Source organism: Hemiscyllium ocellatum, chromosome 4 (assembly GCF_020745735.1).
Source record: "Hemiscyllium ocellatum isolate sHemOce1 chromosome 4, sHemOce1.pat.X.cur, whole genome shotgun sequence".
NCBI classification, from domain to species: Eukaryota; Metazoa; Chordata; class Chondrichthyes; order Orectolobiformes; family Hemiscylliidae; genus Hemiscyllium; species Hemiscyllium ocellatum.
The window spans coordinates 106,932,136-106,958,779 of record NC_083404.1 but is presented as its reverse complement, the minus strand read 5'-3'; the positions used below and the strand labels follow the sequence as shown (position 1 = coordinate 106,958,779).

Sequence of the window (26,644 nt, the reverse complement as noted above, 5' to 3'; positions counted from 1 at the left end):
ATTTATACCAACCTTCTGTTTTATGCCAGTCAGCTAATTGTCTATCCAAGCCAATGCTGTCCTTAACACCCTGGGATCTAGCCTCTGGATTAATCTTTAATGTAGTACTTTGTCAAATTCTTTTAAAAGTCTAGATATACCAAATCCATTGGACCCCAGTATCCACTTTGCTCTTACATTCTCTAAGAACTCCAGCAAGATTGTCAAGCACAACTTATCCTTCATGAAACCATGCTGACACTGGTGAATTGAGCTTTGTTTTTTTTCAAGTATTCACTTATCTCCTCCTTTATGGTTGAATTCAACAACTTCCCTACTACTGAGGTCAAACTAACTGGTCTATGGTTTCATACTTGTTGCACATCTTTTTTGAATAAGAGTGTCACACTAGCATGTTTCCAATCCACTGGTACCTTTCCAGAATCCATGGAATTTTGGAATATCATAACTAACGCATTCACTATCTCTGCTGCCAACTCCTTTAATACCTTAGGTGCAGGCTATCTGGTGCCAGGGATTTTATCTGCCTTTTATCTCATCAGTTTGCTTAATATCTTCTTCCTAGTTAGAGTAATTTCACCAAGTTCCTTCTTAGGAACTGTAGTTTATGGGAAGAAATCATTATCTTCCACTGGGAAAATAGAAATAAAATATCAGTTTCGTGCTGCTGCCATTTCTGAATTTAGCATTGTTACCTTGTCTTTTTCATCATCTAAAGGCCAACATTTGCTTTCACTATTCTCTTCATTTTTACAGACTTGTAGAAACGTTTGGGATCAGTACTAATGTTTTCTGTTAGTTTCCTTTCATAGTTCAGCCTAATTCTTTTGATTTTGATTTTAGTTATGGTTTGCTGATGTTTAAAGTTCTCTCAGTTCTCCAGAGTGCCACTAACGTTTGCAGTATGATGTGCTCTAGTTTTTGCCTTTATGTTATCCTTGAGTTCCTTGTTAAGCCATGGGTGATTTTTCACCTTTCTTACAATTCCTCTTCCTCTCAGGAATATGTTTTAATTGAGAGGTATTTAGTAATATTTAGGAAGATGCTGAAAATGGGGTTATTTTCCCTGGAGTGTCAGAGACTGAAGGGTGACCTTATAGAGATTTATGAAGTCATAAGAGGCATTGATAGGATGAATAGTCAAGATCTTTTCTCCAATTTAGGGGTATTCAACAATAGAAGACATAGGTTTATGGTGAAAACGGAAAGATTTAAAGGGACCTGAGGGGCAATGTTTTCATGCAGATGATGGTCATGTATGGAATTAACTGCCAGAGGAAGTGGTAGAAGCTGGTACAACGACAACATTTAAAAGGCATCTGGATGGGTATATGAACATGTAGGGTTTGGAGGGATATGAGTCATATGCTGGCAAATTGAATAAATTAATCTGGGATATCTGGTTGGCGAGGACAAATTGCACTGAAGGATCTGTTTCCATGCTGTCCATCTCTATGACTCTGTCTCACTAAGTATTTGCCAGCACTTGAACTCCAGCTATTCACAATACCTTTATATAAATTATTTAGGTGAAATGTGATATTTCCATGTTTAATGATGACTCAAAGTATATGGGATTATGAGTAATGAGGAGGAAGTAAAGACGTTTCAGGGCAATTTGGCAAGTTGAGTGAGTGGGCAGTACATAACAAATGCAGTATTGTGTGGGTAAGTGTGAAATTATCCATTTTGGTTAGAAAAACAGATTGGCAGAGTATTATTTAAATGATGATAGCTTGGGAAATTGTGATGTACAAAGGGATCTGGGTGTCCATTTACATCAGTCACTGAAAACAGTAAGGTTGATAAATGATATGTTCTTTATTACAAAAGGCTTTGAGTACAGGAGTATGTAAATCTTATTGCAGCTGTACAGGGCTTTAGTGAGACCACACCTAGAGTACTGTGTTTAGTTTTGGTCCCCTTGCTTAAGGGAGGATTTAGTTGCCATTGAGGGAGTGTAGCAAACGTTCATCAAACTGATTCCTGGATGATCGGATTGTCGCAGGAGGAGAGATTGGGTTGACTAGGCCTCTGTTCATTAGAGTTTAGAAGAATGAGAGGGGGTCTCATTGAAGTTATATGATTCTGACAGGGCTGGACAGACTGGATGTAGCAATTATGCTTCTCTCTATCTGCGGGGTCTAGAACAGGGAGTCACTGTCTCAGGACACAGGGTAGGCTACTGCAGAACTGAGGTAAGGAGAAATTTCTTAATTCAGAGAGTGGTGAACCTGTGGCATTCTCTACCACGTAAGACTGTAGATTCCAAGTCAGTGAATATATTTAAGTAAGAAATAGATATATTCAATAAAAATAAGGATGTCAATGGGCATGAGGACGGAGCGTGAGTATTGCACTGAGGCATGGGATAAGTCTTGAATGCCTCCTGTGATCAGGCAGCATGATATTTGCATCCTCCTTGCATTGGCAGCTGAAGGTACCGGTTAGTTATGTATCTTGCTCCACGCTTTCAGAGCCGATTCACTTTGTCTCCAAAGAATTTGTCAGTATTCATTTTATGGTCTCAGTGCCCTCTGATGGACATTTTAAGTATAACAACTTTTTAAAAAAAGTGCTTTCAGATAAAATCTCTTATTAATGCCCATGTTTGAGTTGTTTTATGGAACCATACAGTTGTGTGTATAATGAAGCTCACTACCATTAATCCCAACAACAACCCCAACATAACCAAAACTTCTACAACTGAATGAAATGTGTTAAATTAGGTTATTTGAGATCTTAAAATCTATCAGAATAACATTATTAATAGTACTATATCTTTCAGGGAGAAATCCATAGAATCTCCACAACATGGAAAAAGGCCATTCAGCCCAACGATTCCACACCAACTCTGTGTAAAGCATCCCACCCAGACCTATCCCTGTAGCCCTGCATTTCCCATGGCTAACGCACCTAACCTACACATACCTGAATACTTTGGTCAATTTAGCACAACTAGTCCAGCTAACTTGCACATTTTTGGACTGTGGGAGAAAACCAAAGCACCAGCAGAAACCCATCCAGCGCAAGGAGAATATACAAACTCCACACACGCAGTCACCCAAGACTGGTCTTGAGCCTAGGTCCCTGGCACTGTGAGGCAGCAGTGTTGACCACTGTGCCACTTTGACAGATCTGTATTGATGACAAGGTGGCTGAGTAATGGAACAAAACTTAACCACTATGCTAAACAAAATGTGATGGCTAAATCACTTCGGCTGTAATCAGGGATCGAGCATTCAGAATGATCTTTTGGACATGGCTGGTTGGCAATGTCAAGCAAAGCTGGAATTCTTCTTATTCAGTTCACTCTTGTAAATTAAGTCTCTAAGGAGTATAATGCAAATTACAACAGACAATAGTCTATTAACCTACATGGAAGAAAAATAGCCCTAATCTCATTTACCATTCTCATAGCATGTCAATTCCCTTTTTCTCCTTTCTTGTTAGCTGAATAGCTAATCCTGGAAGTGAATTCCAAAATCTCATGAGACTTTGGGTAAAAACATTTACCTACTCTGTGTTCTAAATTTTCATATCAGCTACTGGAACCAGTCTACTTCGACCCATCCAGTCTCATCTTTCCATCAATTCTTTCCTATCAACCTGTCATTTGCCAGGCATGACCTCCTCTTGACAAAGCTGCAAGGTTTTATGGTTCTATAAGGTAGTGGTAAGTACTTCTGCCTCTCTTCCTGTCTAATTGCACTGGAACGGTGATGAAGAGCATAACTAATGAGGTGTAGAATTAATGACGCCAAGCTTGTTGGAGAAAGGTCATTCTGAGTCATTGCAGAGAGGACTCCATGAATCTCACCTGACAAGAGTTAGAGAGTCATAGAGATGTACAGCATGGAAACAGACCCTTCAGTCCAACCCGTCCATGCTGACCAGATATCCCAACCCAATCTAGTCCACCTGCCAGAACCCGGCCCATATCCCTCCAAACCCTTCCTATTCATATACCCATCCAAATGCCCCTTAAATGTCGCAGTTGTTCCAGCCTCCACCACTTCATCTGGCAGCTCATTCCATACACATACCCCCCTCTGTGAGTGAAAAAGTTGCCCCGCATGTCGCTTTTATATCTTTCCCCTCTCACCCTAAACCTCTGCCCTCTAGTTCTGGACTCCCCGATCCCAGGGAAAAGACTGCTTATTTACCCTATCCATGCCCCTCATAATTGTGTAAACCTCTATAAGGTCACTCCTCAGCCTCCGATGCTCCAGGGAAAACAGCCCCAGCCTGTTCAGCCTCTCCCTTTAGCTCAAATTCTCCAACCCTGGCAACATCCTTGTAAATCTTTTTTGAACCCTTTCAAGTTTCACAACATCTTTCCGATAGGAAGGAGACCAGAATTGCACGCAATATTCCAATGTCCTGTACAGCCGCAACATGACCTCCCAACTCCTGTACTCAATACAACAGTTGAACTGAACATGAGAAATTGGTCTGTCGGACTATAGTGACTTTACCTTTGCTAATTCTAAGCTTAAGCTCGTCCATTAGCCTGCCATGTACATATTTGTCAAAGACTTTTTAAAATCATGCACACCATATGCAATGCATTTTCCCTTATAATATTTGCAACCTCCTCAATATGGATTTCAGGTTACAGTCATCTAGATATGTTGCCATTTCTTCGTTAATGAGATCCTAAGGTTTTCCCCAATTGCCCTGATGAGTCTTTTATAAAACTAGATTGGTCACCCTTCAACATATAATATTTAATATGATTTTATATAATATAAAAAATATGATAATTTCCATCCTTGCAAGATATATGCCAACAGAGGCTGGAACTTTGATTTCTGTTACTCATTCACTCTTACCAATCTCAGAATTCAATTTGTCTCCGATATGGTATTTTTTCGGCTTTTACTCCAGATTTTTCCATGTTCAGTTTGTCTCTTGTCAAGTGAGATTCATGGTGCCCTCTCTGCAATGGCTGAGAATTACCTTTCTCTGTCAAGTTTCACATCACTAATGCTCCACCTTGCTAATTGTGCAACCAGGCTCACCATCACCCTTCCTGTGCAATCAAACAAGCCAGACAAAGGAGAGCCAGTGGAAGAGATCTGTTTGGATTTCCAGGATGCCTTTGACAAGGTGCATGCAGGAGGCTGCTAAATGGGCTAACAGCACATGGTGTTAGAGCAGCATATTGGCCTGTATAGATGATTGACTAATTGGTTGATTGATAGAAGGCAGACAGAAGGGATAAATGGGTCTTTTTTCAGGTTGGCAGTCAAGGTTCCTCATGGTAATCTAGTTAGTAAGTTAGGGGCGGCACGGTGGCACAGTGGTTAGCACTGCTGCCTCACAGCACCAGAGACCTGGGTTCAATTCCAGCCTCAGACGACAGACTGTGTGGAGTTTGCACGTTCTCCTCGTGTCTGCGTGGGTTTCCTCCGGGTGCTCCGGTTTCCTCCCACAGTCCAAAGATGTTCGGGTCAGGTGAATTGGCCATGTAAAATTGCCCGTAGTGTTAGGTAAGGGGTAACTGTAGGGGTATGGGTGGGTTGCGCTTCGGCGGGTCAGTGTGGACTTGTTGGGCTGAAGGGCCTGTTTCGACACTGTAAGTAATCTAATCACATGGAGTGCAGGGCAAACTAGCCATTTGCAGAATTGGCTCGAAGGTCGGAGAGAGAGGGTGGTCGTGGAGGGTTGCTTTTCAGACTTTTGGCCTGTAATCAATGAAGTGCCACAAGGATCAGTGCTGGGTCAACTGCTTTTCATCATTTATATAAATGATTTGGATGTGAACATCAGAGGTTTGGTGAGTAAGTTTGCAGGCGACACCAAAATAGAAGGTATAATGGACAGCGAAGATCACCTCAGAGTACAATGGGACCTTGATATAAGGGGCCAATGGGCTGAGGAGTGGCAGATGGAGTTTAATCTAGGTAAATATGAGGTGTTGTATTTTGGAAAAGCAAATCAGGGCAGGACATGTATACTTAATGGTAAGGTCCTGGGAAATGTTCCTGAACAAAGAGGTTCATAGTTCCTTGAAAGTGAAGTCGCAGATAGACAGGACAGTGAAGAAGGTTTTTTTAATGCTTGTCTTTATTGGTCAATGTATTGAGTAAGGGAATTGTGAGGTCATGCTGCGGCTCTACAGGGCATTGGTTAGGCTACTTTTGGAAGACTGTTTGCAATTCTGGTCTTCTTGCTATAAGAATTCTGTCATTAAACCTGAAAAGGTTTAGAAAAGATTTAGGATGATGTTGCCAGGATTGGAGGATTTGAGCTGTAGGGAGATGCTGAGTAGTTTGGAGATGTTTTCTCTGGAGCCTTTGAGACAAGTTCTTTTCCCTGGCATGGGGGAGTCCAAAACTAGAGGGGATAGGTTTAAGGTGAGAGGGGAAAGGAACCTAAGGGGCAACTTTTTCATGAGGAGGGTGGTGCATATATGGACTGAACTGCCAGAGGAAGTGAGGCTGGTAAAATTACACCATTTAAAAGGCATCTGGATGGGTATATGAATAAGATGGGTTTAGACAAACATGGGCCAAATGCTGGCAAGTGGGACCAGATTTATTTTGGATATCTTGTCAGCATGGACAAGTTGAACCAATGGGTCTGTTTCCATGCTGTGCATCTCTATGACTCTATGACAAGATCATTAGAAGTGGCATAGACAAAGGCATGTTGGGCTAATAAGATGCAAAAGCATGGAAATAAGGTCAAAGCTGCTCAATAATGAGATTCTGAAGTCAATATTAAAAGTGAAAAGATAAAATTGCAAAACATTTTCTCAATCTCTAATTTTGATTTTTTTCATTCGCGCTGTATTTTTCCGACGTTTTCATCCTTTTGCCTGCGCACCAAGGAAGGGAATATCCTGCTCGTTGTTATCAAACTCCTTTCTTGTTTTCTCATATTCTCCTTGAGATTTTTCATTATTATTTTTATAAACTTCTTCAATTTGAAATGCACTCTAAGCCTTTCCAGACTTATGGCATCTTGAAATTATTGCTAGCTTCCCTTATTAATGGAGTATTTATTTCAATAAGTATTTTTGTAATGCACGTTTCAAAAAAAAATTAAAAATCCGAAAGTATTTTGTAAGCTCCACATTGCTTTGAAGTGCCGTGAATGGAGTTTTGGAGGCAAACTAGATTTGCTTTTTGCAAATAGAGGTCTAATTGATTAGTTTTGGCAAGAGTGAATCATAGCCTTTTATCTATTTTGTAGTGCACATGTTCAAGAGCAGCTATTGAGACACACGCAAGCCATCTAATACCTGATGGTGGTAAAACCTTACAGGAAGTGACACATGACCCATACAGTACCAGATGGAATGGACTGTTGCCTTTTACTATCGTGAACTTTAAATCCTAAATAAGTACAAAAGAGACACTGCAGTAATTGGAACTCTGAGCCCCATCCTCACCTGTTGTACATTAGACGTTTGAAGTCTTGATAGAGTGTGTCCTTGTTCTTATCAATGAAGCCTTCCACTGAGTACCTGAACCCAAACATAAAGCATGGCTTTAGTTCGAATGTCCATTGCTTCTCTTCTCTTAGATTATAGTCAATGGATATATGCAGGTCTAACAATACAAACTGACTCCCAACTCCAACATCTAAGTCAAGGGTCCATTCTTTTACTGCGATCCAGATAGTGAATTTTGGTGGATATATGTCTAATATAAATATATACACATAAGAAAGATAAACAAGCTAGAAATTTGTAACACAAAATTGGGAAGTTTCTTTAGCAAAGTATTTTCAGGAAGGAAGTCTCCCATTCCTACTCAGTGTGACCTATGTGTGAATCCAGATCCCCACACTATATTTAATTCTTAACAGCCCTCAGAAGTCGTCTAGCAAGCCATTCAATTGTACTGAATATATTCCCACCTTTTAAGAGCATCTATCGATAAGCTATAGGAAAGGCAGACAGAAATTGTGAGAGCTGGATGGAAAGGGAAGAGGAGCATACAAAGATAGGGATGACATTAGGATCATGCAGCCCATGAAGTTGCACAAAGCCATGAGTTAGACAAGGCACAAGTGAAGCTTGCAGATGCTGGAGATTAGAGTCAAGATTAGAATGGTGCTGGAAATGCACAGCAGGTCAGGCAGCACCCGAAGGGCAGGAAAATTGATGTTTCGGGCAGGAGCCCTTCATCAGGAATGAGGCTGGTAGCCTTGGGGTTGGACAAATAAATGGGAGGGGGTGTGGGGCTGGGGGCAAGGTAGCTGAGAGTGCAATAGGTGAATGGACGTGGAGGTAATGGTGATAGGTTTGGAGGGGAGGGTGGAGCAGATAGATTGGAAGGAAGATTGACAAGTGGGACGGGTCATAAGGACGGTGATGAGCTGGAAGTTTGAAACTGGGATAAGGTGGGGGGGAGGGGAAATGACGAAACTGGTGAAGTCCACATTGATGCCCTCTAGTGAAGGAGTGGTGGTGGAGGAGGCCCAGGACCTGCATGTCCTCGGCAGAGTGGGAGAGGGAGTTTAAATGTTCGGCCATTGGGTGGTGGGGTTGATTGATGCGGGTGTCCCGGAGATGACAAATGCAATCCTTGTATGGAGGAGGAGAAGAGAACAAATGGAGAAAAAGGGGTAAGTACAGATTGGAAGGGAGGGAAGGAGGCAGCCAGGAAAAATGTGGGGTAGTGAGCCACTGTAAACAAATAAACCTATGGGTACAAACTTTCAGCATTTTCTCGATATTTTACTGAGGTCTTGGGTAGTGTAACACGGTAGGATGCAGTGAGTAGGAGACACCCAGAGAAGGTGACAGTCAACACAATCCAGACTTTCTGATACATAAGCTCACACTTGCACCGCATATCCCCTACTCTAACAGTATTGCCGATTTGAGTGATCAACCCTGGCTCAATGGAGAAAGCAGGAGAGCAGGCCAGCAGCAGCACCAGGCATAGCTACAAATGAGATCAGCTTGGTGCTTACCAAACAGGACTACTTATGTATCAAGCAGCATAAGTAGTAACTGATGGAGCTAAACATTGTTACAACAAATAAAATTTAAGCTCTGCAGCCCTGCCACATTCAGTTGTCAATGGTGCTAGAAGAGTAAATAAGTCATTGGAAAAGGAGGATCCCAAATATCTTCCCCCCCCAACCAAGAGTAGGGGAGCCTAGACATCAGTGCAAAAGACAGGACTGTGGTATTTATGAGAATCATCAGCAAGAAGGTGAATGATCCAGCTCAGCCTCCTCCTGAGGTTCTGAAAATCTCAGATGCCAAACTTCAGCCAATTCGATTCACTCCATATGAAATCAAGGAATGGCTGAAGGAAGTGGATATTGCAAAGACCCTGAGTCATGACCACATTCTGAGAAGGAGAAAGTGAGAACTACAGATGCTGGAGATTATTTTGCCCAAAATGTCAATGTTCCTGCTCCTTGGATGCTGCCTGACCTGCTGTGCTTTTCCAGCACCACACTCTCACCTACCAATGCCCTTCATGATTTTATAATCCTCCTTAAGGTCACCACTCAGCTTCTGACACTCCAGGGAAAATAACCTCTCCCTATAGCTCAAACTCTCCAATCCTGGCAACATCCTTACGAATCTTTTCTGAATCCTTTCAAATTTCATAACATACTTTCTGTAGTAGGGAGACCAGAATTGCATGCATAATTCTAAAAGTGGCCTAACCAATGTCCTGTATCACTCAACTCCTATACTCAATGCACTGACCAATGAACGCAAGCATACCAAGTGCCTGCTCCACTGTTCTGTCTACCTGCAATTTCACTTTCAAGGAACTATGAACCTGCACTCCAAAGTCTCTTTGTTCAGCAACACTCCCCAGGACCTTACCATTAAGTATATATGACCTGCTTTGATTTGTGTTTCCAAAATGCTGCACCTCACTTTATCTAAATGAAACTCCATCTGCCACTCCTCAGCAAATTGGCCCATCTGATCAAAGTTCCATTGTCCTCTGAGGTAACGTTCTTCGTTATCCACTACACCTCCAAGTTTGGTGTCACCTGCAAACTTACTAACCATATCTCCTATGTTCACATCCAAATCATTTATATAAATGACAAAAAGCAGTGGACCAAGCACCACGGGGCATAGGTCTCCAGTTTGAAGAGTAATCCTCCACCACCACCCTCTGTCTCCTATCTTTGAGCCAATTCTGTAACGAAATGGCTTGGTCTCCTTGTATTCCATGTCCTCTAACCTTACTAATCATTCTGTCATGAAGAACCTTGTCGAATGCCTTACTGAAATCCGTATAGGTCACGTCCACTGCTCTGCCTTATCAATCCTCTTTGTTACTTCTTCAAAAAATTCAATCAAGTTAGTGAGACATGGTTTCCCAAGCACATAGTCAAGTTGACTGTCCCTACTAAGTCCTTGTCTTTCCAAATACATGTAAATCCTGAACCTTAAGATTCCCTCCAACAACTGGTGTGAAATCATCTAAATCATTAAGATATATTATAAATAGCTGGGGTCCTAGTACTGATGCCTGCACTTTCCCATAAGACTCATACAGGTTTGCAGCATGGAACAGGCCCTTTGGCCCAACTGGTCCATCCTGCCCAGTTTTCACAATTAATCTAGGTCCATTTGCCGGCATTTGGTCCATATCCCTCTATAGTTATCCCATTCTGTCCAAGTGTTTCTTAAATTACAAAACTGTACTCGCCTCCACCACTATTTCTGGCAGCCTGTTCCAGACACTCACCATCCTCTCTGTGAAAATACTGCCCCTCTGGACCCTTTTGTATCTCTCCTCTCTCACATTAAAAGAGATGTAGACACACTGAGTGAATGGGCTAGAGCATAGTAGATGAAATATAATGTGGATTCATTAAAGAATGGATTAAGAAAAGATGTACAAGGATGTTGCCAGGGAATGAGAGTATGAGCCATAGGGAGAGGCTGAATAGGCTGGGGCTATTTTCTCTGGAGTGTCAGAGGCTGAGGGGTGACCTTATAGAGGTTTATAAAATCATGAGGGGCATGGATAGGATGAATAGACAAGGTTGTTTTTTTTTACCACAGTAGTGGAATCCAAAACTAGAGGGCATAGGTTTAAGGTAAGAGGGGAAGGATTTAAAAGGTACCTGAGGGGCAACTAGTTGGGTATATAAATAGGAAGGGTTCAGAGTAATATCGGCCAAATGCAGGAAAATGGGACTATATCAGCTTAGGATATCAGGTCAACAAGGAGGAGTTGGACTAAAGGGTCTGTTTCGATAAGCAGAAGTGGGTACTGCAGATGCTGGAGATTACAGTGGTATTGGAAAAGCACAGCAGGTCAGGCAGCATCCGAGGAGCAGGAAAATCAACATTTTGGGCCTGATAAAGGGCTCCTGCCCGAAGCGTCAATTTTTCTGCTCTCCAGATGCTGCCTGACCTGCTGTGCTTTTCCAGCACCACGCTAATGTTGGGTCTGTTTCCATTCTGCCTAACTCTATGTCCCTACATAATCATACTTGGAAATACTCTTGTACCTAACTAGGACTGGCAGACATTTCAGATTGGCTTTATTTTACTGCATTCTATAATTTTAATTGACTTAGGTTTCTCATGAAAATTAATGTGAACCCCAAAGTCTTACAAGGTCAACTCGTACATTACTAACCTTTTCCTTTCTATGCAGATATACAGTAGCCAATTGCAAGCTGGATAATATACATACAAGACATTTTTCTGCAAACTGCCTGTGATTGGAAATCCCCACTTCTATGTTTGGGAAGAGGACAGGTTATTGTGATTAATATATACAAATAGGAATGATCTGATTTATTTACATTTGTTTTAAAGATGTTTTTAGTTGTTTGATCAGCTATCTCTCTCTCTCTTTCTCTCTCTCTCTCTCTCTGTTAAGTTTTGATTCGCTGTTAGTTTATGAGTATAAACTGGGAGTTGACAGGGAGGTGAATGTTGTACCTTTCTCATAGTGCATATACCTTTCAGTTTGCCACAAAAGACAAAACAAAGCATTTCTAAAGGTAAAAGGAGGGGACGTACGTGACTTGTCCAGCGTAATGCTTTATCCTGAAGTGTTTGTTGAACTCCATATTCTTTTCAGTCGGACACAGCTGCAGACACAAAACAAAGTGTTAAGTACGAAAAGTTGTTTGGACCCGTCAGATGCCTCATTAAGTAGCCATCTGCACAACATGAACAGACCCTTCTTTGGGGGGGGGGGGAGGGGGGGTCACAGGTTTATTTTATACTTAGTTAACCAGATTGCTCTTAGCTTGGTTGCTAATGGTTGAACCATAGTACGGTTGATGTGGTGTATATGTATTTTAGTAAGGCATTTGATAAGGTTCCCCACGATACGCTATTGCACAAAATATGGAGGCATGGGATTGTGGGTGATTTAGCAGTTTGGATCAGATGTTGGCTAGTTGAAAGAAGACAGAGAGTGGTGGTTGATGGGAAATGTTCATCCTGGATTTCAGTTACTGGTGGGGTACCGCAAGGATCTGTTTTGGGACCACTGCTATTTGTCATTTTAATAAATGACCTGGATGAGGGCGTAGAGAAATGGGTTAGTAAATTTGCGAATGACACTAAGGTCGTTGGAGTTGTGGATAGTGCTGAAGGATGTTGCAGGTTACAAAGGGACGTAGATAAGCTGCAGAGCTGAACTGAGAGGTGGCAAATGGAATTTAATGAGGAAAAGTGTGAGGTGATTCACTTTGAAAGGAGCCACAGGAATGAAGAGTACTGGGCTAATGGTAAGATTCTTGGTGGTGTAGATGAACAGAGAGATCTCAGTGTCTATGTACGTAGATCCCTGAAAGTTGCCACATTGGTTGCTAAGGTTATTAAGAAGGCATACAGTGTATTAGCTGTTACTAGTAGAGGGATTGAGTTTTGGAGCCATGAGGCTATGTTGCAGCTGTACAAAACTCTGGTGCGACTGCACATGGAGTATTGCATACAATTCTGGTTACTGCATTATAGGAAAGATGTAGAAGCATGTTGCCTATTATGGACGGAAGGTCTAATGAGGAAAAGCTGAGGCTGTTTTCATTAGACAGAAGAAGGTTTAGAGGTGACTTAATTAAGACATAAAAGATAATCAGAGGGTTAGATAGGGTGGACAGTGAGAGCCTTTTTTCTTGGATGGTGATGGCAAGCTTTCAATTGAGGAGTGATAGACATAGGACAGATGTCAGATGTAGATTATTTATTCAGAGAGTAGTAGGAACGTGGAACTCTCTGCCTGCAACAAGTAGACTTGCCAATTTTAAAGGCATTTAAAGGGCCATTGGATAAACATATGGATGAAAATGGAATAGTGTAGGTTAGAAGGGCTTCAGACTGGTTTCGCAGCTCAGCGCAACATCAAGGGCCGAAGGGCCTATACTGCGCTGTAGCATTCTATGGTCTATGTACTCTCAGGTTAGATAATGCATAGATTAACTGTGGCTACTGTTTCTCATTGCTATCCCAGTGGCTACTGGTGGAGTGCTCAGCAATGAATTGTAGGTGAAGGCAGACTGAGTTTAATTGTGAGTCTTCCTAGAGTTAGACATCTTCCTCTTCACCCCACCCAAGTCACAAACAGTCCGACTTTGAAAGGTATCATCACTTTTTCTTTAGCACAGTTCAAAATCCTGAAACTCACTACCTAACAACACTGTGGGATCATTTCCACTACATGGACTGCAGAGGATCAAGATGAATGCGCACTATCAGATTCAAAAAAACAACAAGGGATGGCAAATAGTGCTAGCTTTCTAACCAATGCACATGTCTCATTGATAAAGGAAAACCTGTCGAAACTGTCTCATTGGGTCAGGGCTGCTTTTTCATGGGAATTGATACACAGCAGTTCTCTCCTTTGGAATAGATATAGGACAGATGTCAGAATGGTTTGGATGCTTGGCATGATTTCCCTCCAATTTATGGTACTCAACAGTGAAGCTGGTTAATCCTTCCACATCTGGTAAAGTGGTGGGAAAAGTAATATTTTGTGTCAAAGTCTAAGGGACAGCAACTCGATAATTAAAATGATTAATCTTTGTTGTTGCAAATTTGGTGAACATTGTTCTGCACTGCTACATAACTCCAGTTTGCTACAGGTTTGCTTACAGACTGCCTTTCCATCGTATTGGTCAGGCAATGGCATATGCTACCCACCCATTCTAATGAATTTCAGCCCTTAAGTATGAAACCAGGAACAGAACTTAAGTTTATATTGCACCACTTATAAGCTCAGGAAATCCTAAAATGCTTTACAGCTAAATAAACACTTTATGAAGTGCTTTTTGAGGTCAAAACAATGTGGTAATGTAGGAAACACAGCAGTTCATTTGCATATAGCAATTTGTCATATTCTGTCCTTGGAGTCCTTCTCAGGTTACTGAGAGATATTTTACAGTGGAAGCAACAGATGATAAAAATAGCCAGGCCAACTGTTCCACTTCCTTTCTATTGTCAACCTGCTCAACAGAACAACTCAATGTCCCCACAGGAAATCCCAGCTGTAGATTTAATGGGGTTAAGGTTTGGCATAATCAGACTTGCCTCAAGTCTCTGCTTGCCTTGGTTATTTTGAGTTTATGTTAGTCACTGCCTGTTATAAATTTCCTGACCTTTTGCTGTGCCCAGCTTCTGGTTTTGTCCCACCTTTCTGCTAGTGTAGTGGGCATGTTTGCCCAACTTGGAGTCCATGGTGTCCACCAACATGGCATCTGTCACCTTCCCGACATTCATACAGGCCTCATCCAGGATGGCAATAATTCCTTTGTGTGGCTGTTCCACAAGATCCACAATGATTTGATTGTTGAAATAGTCAATCTGGACAATGAAAAGACAGAAAGGAAAGAAACTCTCAGTCACCTGATGTTAATCTTTGGGCTACTTAAGCATTGCCAAACTATGGAATAAGCTGGAACACGATAAATGGGAGAAGCTTGATGAATCTTGTCTATGTAAACTTTACAACAGTCTTTGGGACACTACTGGATATTATTAAGGAGTATGGAATCAAGGGGAAGATAGCAAATTGGATTTGAAAATAGAAGGATAGAAACAAGGGATTGAAATTAAGGGCAATTTTCTGTGCAGTTCAACATTGGTAATAGTATTCACAAGGATTAGTGCTGGCAAAATTGATATGAGTAGTATATATCGATGATGCTGATATACTAAAATAGGAGAAATAGTTAATCCTTTAGGAGACCCAGGGGAACTGCTCCAGGATATTACTAAGATGAATTAAAATGAATTAAATGTTTGTGAGTTTATGTAGACACCAACAAGAACCGGCCTATATAGTTTGTTCTTATGTGGTTTCCAAATAGAAGCTTGGCTGAGCATTAGGCAGATAATATTTTGTAACATTTAACTAGAGATAGTTACCATATTCTCCCCATGTCTGCATGGGTTTCATCTGGGCACACCAGTTTCCTCCCACAGTCCAAAGATATGCAGGTTGGGTGGATTGGCCATGCTAAACTGTCCAGGCAGGCTAGGTGGGTTAACCATGGAAAATGCAGGGCTACAGATATGGGTAGGGGGTGAGTCTAGATGAGATGCTCTTTGGAGGGGTGGTGTGGACTCAGAGGGCCAAATGCCTGATTCCACACTGTAGGGCTTCTATGTTTTTATGATAGTCCTTTTTTTGTGCACCCACAGTAGAGTTATTCGTGATCAGACTTGGTTCCAAGATGAAAGCAATGGTGATAATAAATTTTGTAGGACTATGATGAGATTCTGAGTACTGTCTCAGATTTCGGCTCCACATTGAAAGACGAATGTATGTGGTTTTGAGACAAGACATTGAGTGTATTGAGAGTGTTATATTATGATTGGCAGCTAATAAACTGCACCTGGCCTGTCTGATGTCTAGAAGAATGAGAGATGATTGCATTGAAGGAGACAAGATTCTGGAGGATTTTGACAGGTTTGGAACAGTAGAACATGGGGCACATAATCTCAGGATAACGAGTTGACCATTGAGAACTGAGATGAGGAGAATATCTTTCACACAAAGTGTTTTTAATGACTAGAATTCTCCACCCCAGAGTATTGTCAATGTTCCATTGTCAAATATATTCAAGACTGCGATCAACCGACATTTAGTCTTCTTGGAGACCAGCTCTCTGTTGGGATGTGGGGAAGGGGGTGGGAAAATAGAGTTGAGAGGAAGGTGGATCATCATTGTACTAAATGAAAGAGTGCATTGGGAAATTGTATGTGAATTTCTCCTGCTCCTATGTTTTATGTTCTTAAGTTCAAAGTCTTTGATAGGCATTTAAAAAGAGCCATTAATGATTAACTTGCTAGTATAGCTTATTGATGGGTTTCAGAGAAAATGTAATGCCATTGGGAAACTGAACCTTTGCACTGGACCTTGGGGTGCCCATGGTAACCAGATCTTGCTCAACAAGTGGATGAAACTTACCAGTGCTTGGATTGGGTAAGTTGTTTGCATTTTTGGCTGGTTTGTTTTCAGTCAGATCCTTGTGTACAGTTGGGAGTACCTCACAATTTGATTAGACCAATTCTTATGAAGGGCTTATGCTCGAAACGTCGAATTCCCTATTCCTGAGATGCTGCCTAACCTGCTGTGCTTTAACCCGCAACACATTTTCAGCTGTGATCTCCAGCATCTGCAGACCTCATTTATTACTAGACCAATCCATGCACAGCCTATCTGGATGCAGCTATGTGTGTTGCATACGTGATGCAGATAATGTGTGTGCACTTTTATATTGAATAAACAGGTAACAGGAGTGGTGAAATCTCAGACACTAGTTCAGAGATTTTTACATAGAGCTGATGAGTGTCAGTCACGTAGCTAATCAGATATAAAACAATGCCTGATGTATATCAGTCTCCCTAAACTGGTCCCTCAGAAACATTGAAAAGAATTTACAGACTCTCCCACAACAATGGTTTAGGAAGAAAATTCATTATTCCAAATGCCTGGAGAGATCTGTCTGTGCCCACTTGTTCAGGTGATTGCTTTAAGTTTGTGAACTTGTCTTTGCTAACCTGCTGATTCAGGGCTGAAGTTCTCCATGTGTAAGCCTGCACAAAACTGAGGGCAGCAGTGGAGCAGAAAATATGAGCAATGAGGCACCAGGTCACTGCCTTCATCTGGCTTTCTCTCTCTGCTTCTCCTCCATATTCCTGTTAGGTCCAGCAGTCGACACTATATTATTGATGAGAGTATTGGGATATGAGACAGTCATTGGTCGACCCCATTTAAAACTACTCTTAAAGTGGGAACATAGAAAAAGCCACTTTTAACAATTTAGTGGCAGGAGAAAATTTATTGCCTTTTGTCTTCCCCCATTAAATTCAGTGTCTGTAATGATTACATACTCTTCATATTTAAGACATTCAAGCTTTCTGTATGTGTACTAAAATGTAAAAATTACATAGTCTTCCCAGACCATAGAGATGCTTTCTCAGTACAGAAAGAGATGACTGGTGGTGGTTTAATCTAAGGATCACTGTGCTTCCTGTGAGGGGAGAGGTTGAGAAGAAGAGTCCTTCATAGTAACCTCAACCAGTGTGGGAATTGAACCCACACTTTTGGAATCGGTCTGCATTGCAAACCAGCTATCTGAGCTAATTGACCCCCTATACAGGTACTACAACATTACTGAAATGTCAATCTGCAGCATTCTAGGGCTGATAATCCCTTTGGGAGACTACACGCAGACTAGCAGTTGGGTAAGTGTTCTTCCAGCGCTAAGGCAGGCAAATTCCACAGTGGAACTTAGAATGGGTAGAGATTAAATATCCCAACCAATAATAACACTGCCATAACCCTTCATAACCTTTCATTAGGTTCACTGTTAACCTTCTGAGCTCTGCATTCCATTGACAAATTGCTCCTGATTGTGTGATGACTTACATGTTGCCACTCAATGCCCTCCCTCTGGTACTCTGCTTGCTCTTGCCTCAGGATCAGTTCAATGAAGAGCTGTTGGAGCTTCTCATTGCAGTAATTTATGCAGAACTGTTCAAAACTGTGGGAAGAGCATACCAAATTATTAGTATTTCCTTTAGCATTTAAACATCTTTCCCTCTAGGAGATTGATATCTGAGTACAGCAATAATAAATTACCCCATGGCCCCATCTCCTGTTGTTCTCAAGCACCAGAGTGAGATCTGAACCCAGGGCTTTAGGCTCAGATATTAGCCATAGTGTCAGGAGACTTCCAAGGTGTAGCTAATATTTTATTTAAAAGTTACCGTAGTTTGCTTGCTTTTGTACTCTTCTTTGTTTTCAAGGTATCGTCTTTGATTATTCATGGGTTGCTGAACCAGGACTGTATTATATATCTGAGAGTGGAGGGAATGGCCCCAAATCTACTGCAGCCAGAATGGGGATCAAACCCTGTGCTGATATTATTGTGAACCAAGGACCAGTTAGTTGAGCTCGCCAGCTCGCATTTATACTTTAGGCCTCTGCTTATAAAAGTATGGTGTATGGCATTTTAAGAGCCTTATCCACTTCTCCCAACAACTTCAAAGGCTAGTTTTCTCTCCAAAAATACATCATCTGACACTTTTCTGTATTAATTTTCATCTGTCACATGCCTACACATGCCTCAGTCTATGAGGTCCTATAGTCTTTTTTTTTACCTCATTCCTGGAAATGTGGGCATTGTTGGCTAAGCCAGCTTGCACTGTGCATCCCCAGTTGCCTTTGAGAAGGTGGTGATTAAACCACTTTCACGAACCATTGCAATCAGGGGAGTTTAAGTACATTACAATTCCAAGGTTTGTGTTATCTGCAGTGTTTGAACTAATAACCCCTTTATATAAGTGCGGGGCTTATGATTATTTGTACTGCTGCAATGAAAAGCTTTATAAGATGATTATATTTTGGACTGTCTTTAATTCACAGTGAAATAAGAAAACAAAGTGGGTCATGTGATCTGCTTCAAATTTTGACAGACAACCAGCTGCATGGTTTGGTTACCTTGGAGACACTCATTGGAAATAAAGTATTAAATGTTTACACATAGAAAAAAATGCAAGAGAAGCTAGGTTAACTATTTCTGGACTGAATAAAAGAAGTCTCATGGCGACACAAAAGGCTGTAGCTAATGTAGTCAGCATAGGATTATAAGATGGCAGGCAGCCTGAGTTTGATGATTATGATTTATTGTTGTCGCTTGTACCGAGATGCAGTGAAAAGTGTTGTTTTGCATGCTATACAGGCAGATTGTGGTATACAAAGTATATCAGAGTAGCAGAACAGAATTCAGAATATAGTACTACGCTGAGAAGGTGCAGAGAGAGAGATAGAGAGAGATCAACACTAACACTTGAGACTTCAATTCAGAGGTCTGGTAACAGCTGGGATGAACCCGCCTTGAATCTGTTCGCATATGTATTTAAACTTTTATCTCTTCTGCCCAATGGAAGAGCGTGGAAAAAGAGTATAACTGGGGTGGGAGGGATCTTTGATTATATTGGTTGCTTTCCTGAAGCAATGGGAAGTGCAGATGGAGTCAATGGCTGGAAGGCTGGTTTGTGTGATGGACTGGGTTGTGTTCACAACTCTCTGTAGTTCCTTGCGGTCTAGGGAACAGCAGTTGCCATACCATACTGTCATGCATCTGGATAGGTTACTTTCTGTGTTGTAGCTATAAAAGTTGATAAGAGTCCCTGTGGACATATCGAATTTTCTTAGCCTCCTGAAGAAGTAGAGACATTGCTGTGATTTCTTGAACATGTGTCGAGGTGGTTGGACCAGGATAGATTGCTGGTGATCATCGCTCCTAGGAACTTGACAGTCTCGATCATCTTCACCTCAGCATCATTGATGCAGACAGGGGAGTGCTCTCTACTCCGCTTCTTGAAGTCAATGACCAGCTCCTTCATTTTGCTGATGTTGATAGAGATATTGTTGTCTCCATACCATGCGGCTAAGCATTCAATGTCTTTCCTGTATTCAGTCTCATTGTTGTGTGAGATCCAACGTAAAATGGTGGTGTCATCAGCAAATTTGTAAATGAAGTTGGTGTAGAATTTGGCCATACAATGTATAAGGAGTACAGTAGGGGGCTGAGAACATAGCATTGCAGGACACCAGTGTTGAGGATTGTGGTGGAGGAAGTGTTGTCACCTATTCTTACTGATTATAGACTATTGGTTAGGAAGATGAGGATCTAGTTACAGAGGGAGAGTTTAGAAATGGGTTTGTTTGGAATTATGGTGTTGAATGTGGAGCTGTAATCCTGACATCGATATCCTTGTTATCCAGATGCTCCAGGAATGAGTGTAGGGTCAGGGAGTCTGGATGGACCGGTAGGTGAATTGAAAAGGATCAAGATAATTTGATAGACTGAGTTGATGTAAGCCATGACTAACTACTTGATGCACTTCATAATTCTGGAGATTAGCACCACCGGTTGGTAGTCATAGCACACTGCATGATTTTTCTTCATGGTGGCCTTCTTGAAGGAAGTGGGGACTTCAGGTCATTTGGAAGGAAGGACCATTTTTACTTGAAGAGGTCTACAGTTTAGGAGGAAAATGTAGCAGTTCTAATTAGTAACCTTGTGGACAATACAAAGACTGGTGGAATTGTGGATAGTAAGGAAGATTGTCAGAGGATATAGCAGAATATAGATCAATTGGAGGCATGGGCAGAAAAATGGCAGATGGAGTTTAATCCAGACAACTATGAAGTGATGCATTTGTAAGGTGAAGTACAGGTGGAAATTGTACAGAACCCTTAGGAGTATTGATATGCAGAAGAATCTGCGTGTGCAGATCCACAGATTATTGAAGGTAGTAGCGCAGACAGATAAGGTAGTAAAAAGGCCTTGGGCATGCTTGTCTTCATTGGAAGGAGCATTGAGTACAGAGAAACCTCAATTATCCAGCATTCGATTATCCGAATTTTGGATTATCCAGCAAGATCGCAAAGTCCCGATGCTTGGCTAAACTGTGTTAGCCAGCATTTGATTATCCAAACATTCGATTATCCAAACAAAATACTCCCCGTCCACGACATTCGGATAATTGAGGTTCCTCTGTATCAGTTTAGACAAGTTATGCTGCAGCTTTATGGAACTTTAGTTAGGCCATACTTGAAATATTGTGTACAGTTCTAGTCACCACAGTACCAGGAGGATATGGATGCTTTAGAGAGGGTGCAGACAGGTTTACCAGGATGTTGCCTGGTATGAGGTATTTTAGCTATGAGGAAAGGTTGGATAGTCTGGTTTGTTTTCACTGGAATGCAGGAGGTTGAGAGCCAACCTGATAGACGTTTATCAGATTGTGAATGGGCATGGATAGAGTGGAAAGCATGAGTCTTTTCCGAGGGTGGAGGGGTCAATTAGATGGCGGCACAGGTTCAAGGTGTGGGAGTGTGGGGAATGGCAAAGTTTAAAAGAAATGTGTGGGCAAGCTTTGCACATAAAAGGTGCTGGGTACCTGGAACACACTGCCAGAGGAGGTGGTGGAAGCAGACACAATAGGTTCTCAAGAAGCAGCTGGATGGATACATGAACAGGAAGGGAATGGAGGGATACGGATCCTGTAAGTGAAGACAGTTTTAGTATGGAAGGGAAAAATGTGTCAGCACTGGCTTGGAGGGACAATGGGCCTGTTCCTGTGCTGTATTGTGTTGTTTTCTTTATTCTTCTCTGTTCTAAAGGAAGTGCTTTTTAAAAAAGTGATTACTTGACATTATAACATAATGAAATAGGAAGTTGGGAGTGGCTGTGGATTATTTCCTATGAAGCCTGTATTCCTGTTGAGGACATCTTGTAGCAATACAGTATATATAAAATGCAGCGTTGGATTATCAGTGATGGTAAAGCATTATTAAGAGCTAACGTCTCTGTTGTTTAGAGCATTGATTCGGTAATGTTTAATCAAGATTGCTTTCAGTTGGTTTGTTATGGAAAAACTCTTAAAACTTGAAATCATGTCATACAATTCTTTTATGTTGGGCACTGGGATTCAATGTGTAAAGTTACTGGTCTCGAACAAGATGGTAAAATAACTTCATGATCCTATCCAAAGCACTTACTATGGCTCCTAACTATCATCTACAAACCAGAATGCACAACTCTCTTTCTTCATTTAAGTGATTAATATTTTATGAGGAAAACCTGATACCCCAGGACAGATTTCTGGGAGGACCATTTATCACTTCTGCCCAATTACAGAATGTGACATTTCTCTTTATTCTCTATCACTAACTCCTAACCAATTATAAATCTACATCAAATGGTTAACTCCAATATCATGGGCAGCCTTTTGCTTGTGAAGAACTTTATTGAATCCCTTTTGGAAGTTGGTATAGGCAACATCCATAGAAATACCTTTATTCACTAGTAACATTTCTTAAACCCTCAAAAACCCAGGCAGTTTTTCCTTGCTGGGTATCGGGTTAAGTCCTCAATCATAGATTTCTGTAATTTTCCCACAAGTAATGAGAGAATGACGGGTCTGTAATATTCTGTTTCCTTGCCCAAACCCTCCTTAAGCAATGTATAATTATCCAATTCAAAATTTTGAATGTACGTCACAATTTTATCACCTATTTCTTTTCATTCCTCAGAATGGAAGATCAATTCATCTTTAGTTTGATTATTTTCTACATCAGCAAGTTTCTTTTTTACTTATGTTCAATTCACCACTTTTTTCCACTTGACTTACACTATTGACTCTTAGCACCTTCCTACAATGTGAAAATGAATGCAATCTATTTATTTTAAAACCTTCCTTTACTTTGCTAAACTTGGAAACGACAGGAAAAGTATAGTATCTGAGGTTTCAATAATTTGCAATGATAAAAATATCAATTAAAGTTTTGGGATCGAAAAAAAGATGACTATGGGCATAACAAACCAAGATTCTAGAGACGAATGAATTGCTGGTGACTTATCACATTTGGATTAAGGTATTTAGAATCAGATTAATAATTATTTTCATGGAAACTGTATAATGGAACTTCATTGATTCAGTATGATAGAAGGAGAATAGCCACAGAATGAAAACCAATTAATAAATTATAGATTTTTAAATATCTTGTCTTACACAGGAAGATTTGGCTTCTGATTATTATCAAGTTCCCAGCATGCTGAAATAAAACATATGTTTCCTTTTTAAGAATGATGCTTAATCTCAATACACAGATGTGAAATTGTGAGTCTACTCCCTACACATTGCTCTGTCTGATCAGTAACCCTGATCTTTACCTTTCTCATGAACATAACTCTGACTTTTATTGGGCTCTGCTCTCCTGACCTGAAACCTTGACACTTTCATGAATTCCCAATTTTTTACTGGTCTAGTTGCCAATGGTCACCCATACTTAAATTGAACATTGTGATATGTGGCCAGCTCTCAATAAGTGTGACATGGTGATACATCAGGTCATTAGGTGAAAATTTCTACTTAGCAGTTCTAGTGAGTGTCTGAATGTAAATCAATGCTAATAGGCTCTGCCTTATTGCTGGAAATTGTATACCTTTGTTGTAACGCACATTTCAGTAAGTAATGGATAATGTCATCATGCTCCATACCTGTTGTTTTCAAAGATCTCAAATCCATAAATATCCAGCACTCCGATTACAGTGTTCTTTCCGTGAATGCGTGGATCATAACCCTTTACCTCAATGACATCATTGATACGATTCACAATCCAACAAAATAGGCGCTCATAAATAGCCTATGAAGTGAGAATAACACTTGTTTACTTAGAAACTAAACACCTCTTCCAACCTTCTTCCTCATCAAGGCATAATGAATCCTCTTCCATACACTCCAATCAAACAATCTCAGATCAGGGATGACCAAATTTAGATTCAGGATAAAAGTCCTTCTATACTGGCCTGAAAATATAGAATTCACATGCAAAATTTCTCACACCTTGTGAGAACATTCTCACTGCATGCTAATTTATTTTCAACTGGTGTAATTGAGCCACAATCACATCTTTACAAGCACATTGATGCAGGTTTATAATTTACTTTCTAACCAAGAAAGTGTGAAGAACTGTCTGCAACCACATTCTCAAAAAATCTTATCTTTTCTCCTCAATGCCCTTGATAGCATTGTAGAAGCATGATCTTTTAAAACTGAGGACATTGCACTGTAAGGATAAACATATGTAGATTGTTAAACAAATAAGCAACGTTGCTCACATCAAGCTTTAAAAGTTGTTAGACTTCATTCAGTTCAAACCATTCTCACAACACCATACACTGTTAACAGTTTGGCAATTGAGATAAGATGGGTAATTGTTTTAACTTGTATGTAGGAATGGCCTCATTGGGTTTGATAAAATCAAGGAAATAATAATGTTAAGTTGAAAGTTTGCTCACTGACATTTGTTCTCAGACGTTTCATCACCATGCTAGGTAACATCATCAATGAGCCCCCGGTGAAGCATTGTGTTCTGTCCCACTTGCTATTTATGTGTCTTGGTTCAATGTGGTGGGTGATACCATTTCCGGTTCTGTTTCTGAAAGGTTGATAAATGGGGTTTAAATCGATGTGTTTTTTAATGGAATTCCGGTTTGATACCAGGCCTCTAGGAATTCCCATCCCTGTCCCAGGATTTACTAACCTCTCAGAAACAGAGCTGAAAATGATATCATCCACCACAACAAACCAAGGTAGTTAAATAGCAAGCCGGCCAGAACACCAACGCTTCACCAAAGGCTCACTGATGATGTTACCTAGCATGGTGATGAAATATCTGAGAACAAACCCACCAGCTCGGCGAGTAAACTTACAGCCAGAGCTACAAATCTGCTCCAAAATCTCAAATGATAATATTGTTCATCTTGGATGTGACTAATTACATTTGAAGAAAATACAGCCCATTATCATGATGCTGCACACCAAATGATTCATTAGGTCATCAATTTGGTATTTGATTTGTACATAAAATTTCACAAAGAGCAATCAGTTACATGTCCAGGTACCCTATAATCTGTTTTAGAAATGTGTTTGGGGTTAAATATTGAGTAAAAGATTAGAAAAAACTCTGCTGCTTTTACTTGAAATAGGTCCATTCAATGTGTTACATTCATTGGAGAGTTTGGTCTTTATATTGAGTTTACCCTCCATTGTGTGGTGTGTCACCACCATCATGTTAAATGGAATGGATTCAGAATGATTCTAAAAGCTCAAATTTGGGCTTTAAGAGAGACTGTGACCCATCAGCAGCTGCAGAGTTGCATTCTGCCAAAGCCTCATGGTCCAGTTTAAATCTCATCAATATTCACATCCATAAAGAAATAAAAAATAAAAGGCATTTCAGTTTAATATCTCACAGAAAGACTTGAAACCACTATGCACTGATTCAGAGATGAAAGTGCTAACATTGTGCAATGGATGAGGTTGATTTGGGGTGAGTGCACCCATAACATTCAGGTGAAAGAAACTCTAGTCTCACCAGCATCCCTTTACCTTGGCAAAGGCATCTCTACCATATGCGGCTTCCTGTACTGTGTGACCCTTTTCAATCACTTCACCCCCTCCTGTAGCCACAGTTCGATGAAGAAGGGTCTTCCTGACGGTGTCCGGCTCTGCCATAGTGATGTCTGCAATCTGTGATACCACGTCATTATTGCTGATGGAGGCAGTGTCACTCTCTGTGATAAACATTAGATTTCCCTGTAAAAGAAAACACAAACAGGACTCAACAAAGCTTGGGTAATGACAAGATATATTCTCTTTCTCGATCAATAATGTGTATGCAAAGAGAAAAAAATGTGGTATGCCCATCTGACCAATGCACATTGGGTGCAGATAAAGGAAGCATGGGACTTATAGCATGTATGTGATCTTTAGCAATATACAAAGAAATCATGGATTATTCTAGATATGAACAGTGGATCACTGAATGCACTAGTCATATCCACAAATACCATAATTACATTGGGGAAATAATGGATGTGTTACTCATATCTCCACAGGTAACTAGCAAGAAGCCATTTTTACTTCAACATACACTGAGGAACTTTAAAATATGCAAGCAATGATGATGAGTAATGCATGCATGTCAAAAAAAATTACAGGTTTGGTTGTTTATCCCGTAAAACATCATCAAATTGACATGTCATTTGTATCATAAATGGTAGATACACATTAACAATCTTACAGCTCCAGGTTCATTATTACTGATGCCAGCTTTTTATTTGCAGACCATTTCATAGATGATTTCAAATCTTCAATCATGTTTTAGTTTCCAGTTCTTTAAATTTATAACTCCAAACCTCATGTTTACTCATCCAGCACAGTTACTGATGTACTCCCATAATCCAAAATTTAGGAAGTCATGCAAGGGTTCAGAAAGATTTATAAGGATGTTGCTAGGGTTGGAAGGTTTGAGCTATAGGGAATGGCTGAATAAGCTGGTGCTTTTTTCCCTAGAGAGTCACAGGCTGTAGGGTGATCTCATAGAAGTCCATAAAATCACGAGGGCATGGAATAGACAAGGTCTTTTCCCCAGGATAGGGGAGTCCAAAAATAGAGGGTATGAGTTTAAGGTGAGAGGAGAAAGATTTAAAAGGGACTGAGGGAGAATGTCTTCAAGCAAAGGGTGAAGCATGTATGAAATGAGCTATATGGGGAGATGGTGGAGGCGAGTACAAATATAACATTTAAAATGTATCTGGATGGGTATATGAATAGGAAGGGTTTAGAGGGATAAGGGCCAAGTGC

At 40.6% G+C, this 26,644-nt stretch overlaps 1 protein-coding gene across 1 annotated transcript in view; it reads right to left on the bottom strand.

The window, feature by feature from the left end:
* LOC132815482 (unconventional myosin-Id-like) overlaps positions 1-26,644 on the bottom strand; it is a 143,060-nt gene that overhangs the window by 76,345 nt on the left and 40,071 nt on the right. The window contains exons 8-13 of the mRNA XM_060824445.1: positions 25,388-25,594; positions 23,494-23,639; positions 17,847-17,961; positions 14,603-14,773; positions 11,984-12,054; positions 7,403-7,477 (exon numbers count right to left, since the gene is read on the bottom strand). Coding sequence (XP_060680428.1) covers positions 7,403-7,477; positions 11,984-12,054; positions 14,603-14,773; positions 17,847-17,961; positions 23,494-23,639; positions 25,388-25,594 — 785 coding nt within the window. The remainder of the gene's footprint in view (positions 1-7,402; positions 7,478-11,983; positions 12,055-14,602; positions 14,774-17,846; positions 17,962-23,493; positions 23,640-25,387; positions 25,595-26,644) is intronic.